Here is a 9,322-nt window from a genome sequence, read left to right on the forward strand (position 1 = left end):
ACGTATGTAACTTATTTATCCTCACATGGTGGGGCAATTACAGTCGTTATAACACGGGTGTTCTGTTTCATACACCTCGTGTCCGCTTACAAGTTACCACGTATGTAACTTATTTATCCTCACATGGTGGGGCAATTACAGTCGTTATAACACGGGTGTTCTGTTTCATACACCTCGTGCCCGCTTACAAGTTACCACGTATGTAACTTATTTATCCTCACATGGCGGGGCAACAACAGTCGTTATAACACGGGTGTTCTGTTTCATACACCTCGTGCCCGCTTACGAGTTACCACGTATGTAACTTATTTATCCTCACATGGCGGGGCAACAACAGTCGTTATAACACGGGTGTTCTGTTTCATACACCTCGTGCCCGCTTACGAGTTACCATGTATGTAACTTATTTATCCTCACATGGCGGGGCAACAACAGTCGTTATAACACGGGTGTTCTGTTTCATACACCTCGTGCCCGCTTACGAGTTACCATGTGTGGCACCATTAATTTTATCCTTACATGGGCGGGGCAACAACAGTCGTTATAACACGGGTGTTCTGTTTCATACACCTCGTGCCCGCTTACGAGTTACCACGTATGTAACTTATTTATCCTCACATGGCGGGGCAACAACAGTCGTTATAACACGGGTGTTCTGTTTCATACACCTCGTGCCCGCTTACGAGTTACCATGTATGTAACTTATTTATCCTCACATGGCGGGGCAACAACAGTCGTTATAACACGGGTGTTCTGTTTCATACACCTCGTGCCCGCTTACGAGTTACCATGTGTGGCAGCAGTAAGTCATATCCTTATGAGCGGGGCATGGCGCTGGTCACACAAGCAACAAGCCGTCTCGTGAACTTTTATAATTTGTTTCATGTACTTAACAATGTACCCAAAGGGGCCGGTGCTCCACACCGACTTGACTCAGAAAGGTGAGGAATTTGCTCGAGAAATTGCTCAAATTAAAGAAAAACAAAACGTACTGGAAAGAAAAAATGAGTCCATAAGTAGCAGCAGAGAGCAAATGACACCAGGTATATATTGTTTCCATGTATTACGAATGTGCAACTATTTGTTTTAATTGCATTTTAGAGAGTTTGTCGCAAATGGTCGACGCGTTTGAACGTCAGCTTGGTATGTATGACGTCAGAATCGCCGAAATGGATCGGCGCTTTCAGGTATTTAGTAGTTTACCATATAACTGATGCAAATAGTTTGAATATACTTTATTTCAACAGATTCTTGAAACTACGAGTTACTCAGGCTCCCTTATTTGGAAAATTCGAGATTTTTCTCGCCGCAAGAGGGAAGCAGTAAGCGGTCGAGCGTTGTCTCTCTACAGTCAACCATTTTACACGAGTCGTTATGGATACAAGATGTGCGCTCGTGTTTATCTCAATGGAGATGGAATGGGTGAGATGACGTCATTGATCGTGACGTCACTGTGTTTTACAACTGATTACCGAATATATCATAAAACAGGCAAAGGAACACACATGTCGCTTTTTTTCGTGGTCATGAAAGGAGAATACGACGCACTGCTAACCTGGCCGTTCAGACAAAAGGTATCTGTATAAGATATCTATTACCATCTAACATTTCTTCTACCAGGTAACACTGATGCTACTGGACCAAGGAATGGACCGACGTCATTTGTCCGACACATTCAGACCGGATCCTACGTCATCGTCCTTCAAGAAACCAACTTCCGACATGAACATCGCTTCTGGATGTCCATTGTTCGTAGCACACAACGTCATAGAGGGCAGTTCTTACGTCAAAAAAGACACAATCTTTTTGCGTATTCACGTGGATATGTCGAAGCTCGAACAATTTTAGCAAAGAAATTTCATGTGCTGTTAATCTTGGATGCAATCCAGTGTGTCTGGGGTTCTGATATAAACGTGCCTTATATGTATACATGGGAAAACAATTTATTTTAAGCAGTGCTAAATTTTATTTGGTGCTTTTGCTGCATGTGTATCTCAAGCTTGTTATTAAGGTTTTCATTATAATTTCAGAGTCTACTTTTCTATTTAAATAAAAAACGTTTCCCACTGCCGATATTGCCGCATAATTAACCAGCATTTTAAGTTACAGTTATAACGTAATGTTAATATCTCTGCCACAATATAGATGCAACACTCGACACCCTACCTGCTAAATGCTGTGTGCATTTGGAAAATAAAGCAGTTGGTAAAATGGTCAACTTGTTTTACACTCGCGATATAAGCGAAACTTGTTAGAACTTACACTCGGATAATAAATGCATAGTAAGAACGATTTAGGAGCTTTTATGCCTTTATATTTAACACCAATTAAACAAGTTACTACGTTATGCAATGCAAGGTTTTAAAGACAACTGCTGGAACTGTACAGCGTACATGCAGCAAGCAGCATCTCCAATGCGTAACATTTGATGACCTGGCAATATTCGCATCTAACATTCTTAAAATGACAACTAACGTATAGGGAATTAGCAGCCCTCATTATAAACGTTATATAAATCTTGATAGGGAATTAGCAGCTATGCGACAGTCCTAAAACACTGTAAAACCTATTAAATACAGTGTCAAATAAAAGCGTGGCTGCTAACTCAAGGTAAAAACAACTATAGTCAACAGTTAAGCATTTTGTGAACGACCCACTTACCTTTGCTTGGTAGAAAGCACGTTGGGAAGCACTTCTAATGTCACCTATATCCGCTATAATGACGTCATAATGCTGGCTGTTTCTTATTCTAGTCTTAAACCTAACAAAAATTATTGTTTATTCCATTATATAGCAGTGTATTGTTACGTTTACAAATGCACCTCATTACGTAAACAGAGGATACCATTGTTTCACAATATATAAACAACATGGCTGACAATGAAACTGCACGCACCTGCCATTTCAAACACAGTTACTTTACAAATGCTGTTTACAGTTAAATATCAGGCAAGGCACTGATTAGAGAAGCGGCAAAAGGTGCTTGGAGCTTTGGTAATTATGTGACGTACAGTTAAAAAGGAATGTAAAAGTATGAACTTTAGTATTGCAAGAAATGCGCAGATATTGGGCGTGATTAAAGTGCTTAGCACACGGTGTTGGACGGTTTACGATATATGAAGAAGTTAAAACAACGAATTGTATAAAAGTTAAGTGCATGAATATTGTTGAGTTACAGAAAAGAACAATGTAATATATAAAGTTAAAAGCGTTCGGAACATTTGTATTGAATACAGAGATAAAAAATAGAATTAATGTATAATGTCAAAGTCAATAGCTCTTCTGTTAGAAAACGTAAATTTTATTACACCAATGTTTGGACTGTGATATGGCGAGTCATTATCACGTTAAGTTATCCTTATGTTGTCTATATGGCAGATGAAACTTTGGTATATTAACACTTACGGTTTTTACCCGAAGAGCCATTTACTTTGACAATACGTTCTGTCTGGCAGCAACAAACCAACATTATTCGATTACATAAAAGTTCATCACGACTTTGGACTGGAATGGGGGAAACTGAACTTTATAGGTTAGATGTCGGACACTGAGATAAGCTGGTGATGACGTAATGACGACAAAATTTTAGCAACAGTGCCAGTGTTTTTAAGCGCGGTTATTGTTCTTGTTTGAAGGCACCAGATGAGAGGTTCGCCAACATTACAGACATGCTTTTGTTATCAAACATGTGGCAGCGGTTTCTTTATTGCTGTTTTGTTAATTGTTGCTTCCATGGTTTTAACAAGGTTTTAAATTGAATGATGCGCCCACTGTAATATAAGCTGTAGTATAGGTCGATTAGGTTGGGTCTTTGGCTGTGTCACTGCATAACCACCTGGTCTGTATGATTGCGTAGGGAGTCCATGGTCTCAGCTATATCACCCTGGGTTGTGCCATTGCATTGAAAGTTTCAGCCGAGAACCATGAGCTGCTTCATTGCATATAAGACGTCTCAGCATATAGCACTACTATGGATTGCATTGTACAACCTGTTCACCAATAATTGGAAGTACCAAATGTTTTGATCACACGGCTGAGGTTGATCTGCACCATCAAGTTGATCAACAGCTTAGATGTGAATCACATTCATGTGCATAGAGGTTTTGGCGTGCCATTTATACCACTGCAAGGATTTGCGACGGTTTATTCATAGTGGACTTTTTTGTGCAGTGTTAAGTTATTGCCAGATACCGTACTTTATGTTGTTTTCGTGGCTTTTAGTAGCTGTGGCCTCTGGTTTTTAACTGATCATATGCTTAAACATTGATCCTGCTGGCGCTGTTGACCCATGTTCGTAATACCGCTCCATTGATTACTTCCTTGGCGTTCAACCAGCGTTAAACGTGCAGGGGGATGACATATGTTCAGAGGCATCAAAAGTTTGTTCAAGACTCCCCCCATGTTTCTTTTGTAAACTAAAGGAGCTCATTTTCTGCACTGACGTCATCGGTACAATGTACCCCAAATATGGCGTCATCACATGGGTGCCTACACTCAACATAGAGATCATCGGTGCAAGAAATGCTGAATCTCACATGTACATGCTCGGCTAGTGTGTATCCAACCAGATCATCTGTACACTGCTGGACGAGCGGGATGGTCATTCTGTCATCTATAAAAGTGTTTATGCAATATGCCAAACCTTTTTCTGTGGAATCAAAACAGAATTTAAACGCGTCTTCAAGTGATGTGGAAAGTAAGAAAAACGCTCTATTTAACCCTCTCTCGTTTAGCAACGTTCGTCGTAGGAATTGTCGCTCGTATAACGTCAGATAAAGATTTATTGCATCAATTACTAGTCATGAAAGGCTGAGCGGCGGACACGGGCTCAGTGTTCGATATCTCCGCGATGACAAACGGAATTTCTCAAATGACAACGAGAATGAGCGACGTTAATTTTGTCGCAAACCAACTTCACGTTTCAGGCTTTTTATATTCCCTACCGACATAAATCAATGTAACTTATTAATCTTTACGTAGCGTGGTGGGGCAACTGCAGTCGGCATTCTACCGGTTCCATGCTTCATATATATTATGGTCGCTTATAATTTACCACATATGCCGTTCGGTGCTCTGCCTCATACACCACGTAACCAACCTTTAACATTATATTTAAATCACACGAACTTCAATTCGGACTTGAACGCTAACGATAAACCTCAACCAACCTTGAATTCAAATTGTTTATTTTGTTTCAATGTTTTGCAAATAGTCAAAGAAATATTTCAACCTAGTTTTAAGCGACAATTTACATGCATTGAGTTACACCTCCCACCCTTTATGTATTAAGATTATCAACCATATAGTGCTGTAGGGTAAGATGGATACTGTTAGCAGCATAGTATCATATATTTCTCAATGTTTTGAACAATCGACGCTCCTTTAGAATGGTGGGGATAAGGTTATATAATTCAGTAATTATTCTTGGTTTATTACCAAATGGGACGAGAAAATAGAATGAAAACAGGGACCATCTTACCCCACCATTAAGCTTCGTGCTTTGTCCAAATACAGCAAGGCTAAATACAACAGTTGTCCTGACTTTCCCACTTACACTTGTATTTCTTACTAAATAAAAAACAGTTAAAACCTCACGCTAGACTATTGTACCCACACCTTTCCTAATAAGAACCAAGTCTTGAATAGTAAACCATGGTCCTCAAATGACGCACTGCAGGTTCAAAACAGTCTGTAACTGAAACGTGGTTACGCGGCATATATAATGCTTAGCCTTAGAGTCTAAGGCTTAGACACCGTCAAGCCAAAATTGACTTCGCCATCAGCTGGTATAAGCGAAGCTCAGGCATTAACGAGAGTTCTCTCAAGCTACACCTACGTCAGCGCACAAACCCAGACTCGCCGATCGAATACATTAACCGAAACGCGATCTCCACCAGTTGACAAAGTTAACCCGGGCCAAACAAAAGCAACTGATATTCGCTGTTTCATCGAGCGCTCAACGTTGGGCTGCGAACCATAGTTGTCTCAAGATAAATCGACAAGGATAAAGAGATAGGTGGTATACAATCCACTAATTCTACGCAATCCGCTCCCAACTACGCTTTCTCTATAAGCGCTGCGATCCATACATTCTACGCTATACGATTCCACGAGCCAGAAATTCTCACGTGACGTAGTTTTATTCCACTCATGGCATAAAGCAGACGCGCCAACCAAAATACAACGTCTAATTTTACATCACAGGTTGCTGTTGTAAACCAGATGGAAAATATTAGCTTCAGCAGAGATGACGTCAAATGCGTCGTAATGTTCAAACCCTAACCCCCAAAGGTTTGAATATCTAAGTTAAGAGCGCAACATTTGACCCTATGACGTAATATGCTCTAGCGGTTAGCCGCAGATTTTGGTTGGCGTTTGACTATCTACAGTAGAATATGCGACGAAGTTTTAACCCAAATTAAAAGAAACCACTTTTACTACACACAACTCAGCTTATATAATTTAAAATTGCATCAAGTTATCTTTAGTTACCGTGCATTTTCTTTGATCGTCAGTTTTTAAATTAATTTAAACTGAATAAAACAAGCGAGGGTGTTGCAGCGGCTCGAATTGCTGACAAATTTTACTTTTTCCTGGGAAAATATTTGTGTTTTTTGAGAGTTACGATTTGGGATTGCTACGTAATTATCATCGCCAAGGTATAAACTGTATAAAATAAATGAAGCTTTAATAAAACCTTACCATTGCACTTTGCACATAACAATACACCCGCATGCTCTACACTTAAACTGGATATTTCCCTGCATTCTAAAGTCAACGACTATATCTCAGCCTCATATGTCTGAATATCCTCGCGTACTCTACAATCTACATTATAAACCTTAAATTTTAAAACTAAAACGTCATGCAGCTAGAAACGCGTCGTTCCCTTACACAGCGCGAACAGTTCTGTATCGCAGTGGGTAAAGCATTTAGTAGAAGGTTTGGCCCGACGTTTCTGATATTAGTTCCGTTGAGCAAACGTGTGTGTCTACAGCATTCTCTCCATTAACCCCGCCCGCTTGTGTTTGACGCTTAATCACAGTCGAAAACCTTGTCAGTGTAAGTTCCAGCTCACCGGTGGAAACTGGATAGCCAAACAATGCCTCATACGTGTGCCCGTATGGGGAGGTTGCGAAAGCGAAGTTGGAACGCTCTAACGTTTGGGTTCCATGCTTATCATCCGGTTAATATTTGAGTTATACACGTATATACCTTGCAGCGTTAAATACAACCAGGCCAATAGCGCCATAGCGTATACATTCGCGTTATGTATAATCGGCGGTTTTCAGAAATTTGCAAACAGTTAACACGAGGCTAATATAACGGATAAGTCAACGTCACATTATCAACAAGCCATCTTTTGTTTCGAACATTATCATCACAGAATATTGCAATTAGCGAGTCGGGGCTTGAAGTCGGTATTATAAAAAACTGAAAATAAACATTCGTACAGTAGGGTGAGGAAAGTTGGGACACATTTTAACTCTATTTTCCCGTCCAGTGTGGTAATAACCAAGGAACTTTTAAAGAATTATAAAACTATATGCTCAAGACTCCCATAGACCGTTTTTAACTGTTTAAAACACAATCAGGATATTCGGATATTGTGACTGCGGTACAGTCTGTTTCGAGATTATCCACGTGACGTAATACTTCGTTTACATTGTTTCTGTGTTTTGACCTTATTTTCGTTGGCTTCGCGTTAGTCTTTTATTACAACCGTTGGTGGACGGAGGTTACGTTGCTGCTGTGTGCGGCCGGGTTGCATTTAATAGGTATGTGTTACTTTATTCGTCTTTTGTTAGTTTGGTGTTTTATGTTGGCATTAGCAATATTGTGTAATTTGTAGAGACGTCGTTGGACGACTTATCTCATTTGCTTCGACACACTCCTACGTAGAATTATTTCAGGTATATGTCCGCATTTATGTTTGTCTTTGTACTTCGTTGGTTCGTGTATTTACCCGTATTTCTTTCAATTTAGTTACCGCGAGCCTTCCAATCAACTCGATTAAAACAAGAGGGTTCGGGTGTGAACTGACTACGTACAGCGCAGAGCGTTGAGTGGCCCGGGAGCAGGTCGCCGCCGCTACAGTAACTGAAATAATCGAACACGAGGCGCTTATTGGTGAGCAAAGCGCAGGAAGAATTGGAACCGCGGAATGGAGAAGTACGGCGGAGAGGCTTCGGGCGGGGAGCCGATTGCAGTAGAGAACTCCACCAAAGAGACGACCATGCCAATTGACGACCGAAATGTTACGCTTCGACGAATGCACAAAAGGTCGGGATTGTATGAGGCAAGAGAATATGTTAAACGATGCGCGGATGACGTAGATGAAGCTACGCTGGTGTCGGAAGACATGGACTACATTAAAGGTACCGTGGGTGCAATGTACGAGGCAAAAAGAAGATATAAAACCGAAGTACAAATATCTCTTCAAGTGCACGAGGATGCTCAGACAAGGGCGATGGCTGCAGAAATTGATGAACTAGTTGCGCAAGCGTTAAATAATGCGAGGTCAACCTTAACGCAAATACGCCAAGAATCGCGGGAGGATTCTGTATCATCGACAGTTCCGATGGCAGATAAGGTTACCTACAATTTACCCCCGGTTAAGATCGAAACTTTCAGTGGTAGCGTCATTAAATTCCCCTCGTGGGAAACCGCCTTTGACTCGCTCATTGGTTCACTGGCCAAACACCTTCCATCTCTTATGCCATCCACTCCTATAGGTATGTTGATCGGTACGAATGTTCCCGGAGCAATCCGGCCGCGTGACGTTATTGCAGGCGGAGAGAACGAACCTTATGGACAAAGCAGCGCTCTAGGTTGGGGAATCGTTGGGTGCGTGGAACCGGCAACAGATGATGGAAGCAGAGTGGTGTCGCATCGGTGCTTCAGAACGCAGGAGGAACGGAACATTCAACAGTTCGAGACGTCTTTGAAATCCAAAGAAATCATAAATCCGATGCAACTACGACGATGGATGGAGTCAGAATTTATCGAACACAAACAAAACCAGGTGACGGCTTACTCATTTAATGATACAAAGTTCATAAATACAATTTCTGAGAATATTACCAAGGTGGAGAATGGGCATTATGAGATGCCACTACCTCTTAAATCAACCAGTGTTCGCATGCCGGACAACAAGTCATTGGCACTTAAGCGTTTGTGGCAATTGAAGAAACGATTTGAGCGTGATCCAGCATTCGCCGCAGATTATAATGAGTTCATGTGTGACGTGATCGCTAACTGCGCGGAAAAGGTCGGTCCGAGTGTTGGTTCAATCGAAAGAGGTTGGGTGATTTCATTCCAC

The 9,322-nt window shown here is 41.1% G+C and overlaps 1 protein-coding gene across 1 annotated transcript; it reads left to right on the top strand.

Moving 5' to 3' along the window:
• Positions 1 to 773: 773 nt before the first annotated feature.
• On the top strand, positions 774 to 2,292 carry LOC100178442 (TNF receptor-associated factor 3-like). The gene is made up of 5 exons (XM_009863699.2): positions 774 to 1,043; positions 1,102 to 1,187; positions 1,248 to 1,422; positions 1,492 to 1,574; positions 1,621 to 2,292. Exons 1-5 carry the CDS (start codon positions 884 to 886, stop codon positions 1,846 to 1,848), a joined length of 732 nt encoding a protein of 243 aa, XP_009862001.2. The 5' UTR covers positions 774 to 883; the 3' UTR covers positions 1,849 to 2,292.
• The last annotated feature ends 7,030 nt before the right edge of the window (positions 2,293 to 9,322 follow it).

The sequence above is a fragment of the Ciona intestinalis genome, unplaced genomic scaffold, assembly GCF_000224145.3.
Source record: "Ciona intestinalis unplaced genomic scaffold, KH HT001164.1, whole genome shotgun sequence".
In the NCBI taxonomy this organism is placed as follows: domain Eukaryota; kingdom Metazoa; phylum Chordata; class Ascidiacea; order Phlebobranchia; family Cionidae; genus Ciona; species Ciona intestinalis.

Excerpts from the sequence above, each read along its gene's own strand:
- LOC100178442 (XM_009863699.2), top strand. The coding sequence starts at position 884 with ATGTACTTAACAATGTACCCAAAGGGGCCGGTGCTCCACACCGACTTG. Across the intron at positions 1,423-1,491 it reads TCTCAATGGAGATGGAATGG|GCAAAGGAACACACATGTCG; the intron begins GTGAGATGACGT and ends ATCATAAAACAG. Across the intron at positions 1,575-1,620 it reads CCTGGCCGTTCAGACAAAAG|GTAACACTGATGCTACTGGA; the intron begins GTATCTGTATAA and ends TTCTTCTACCAG.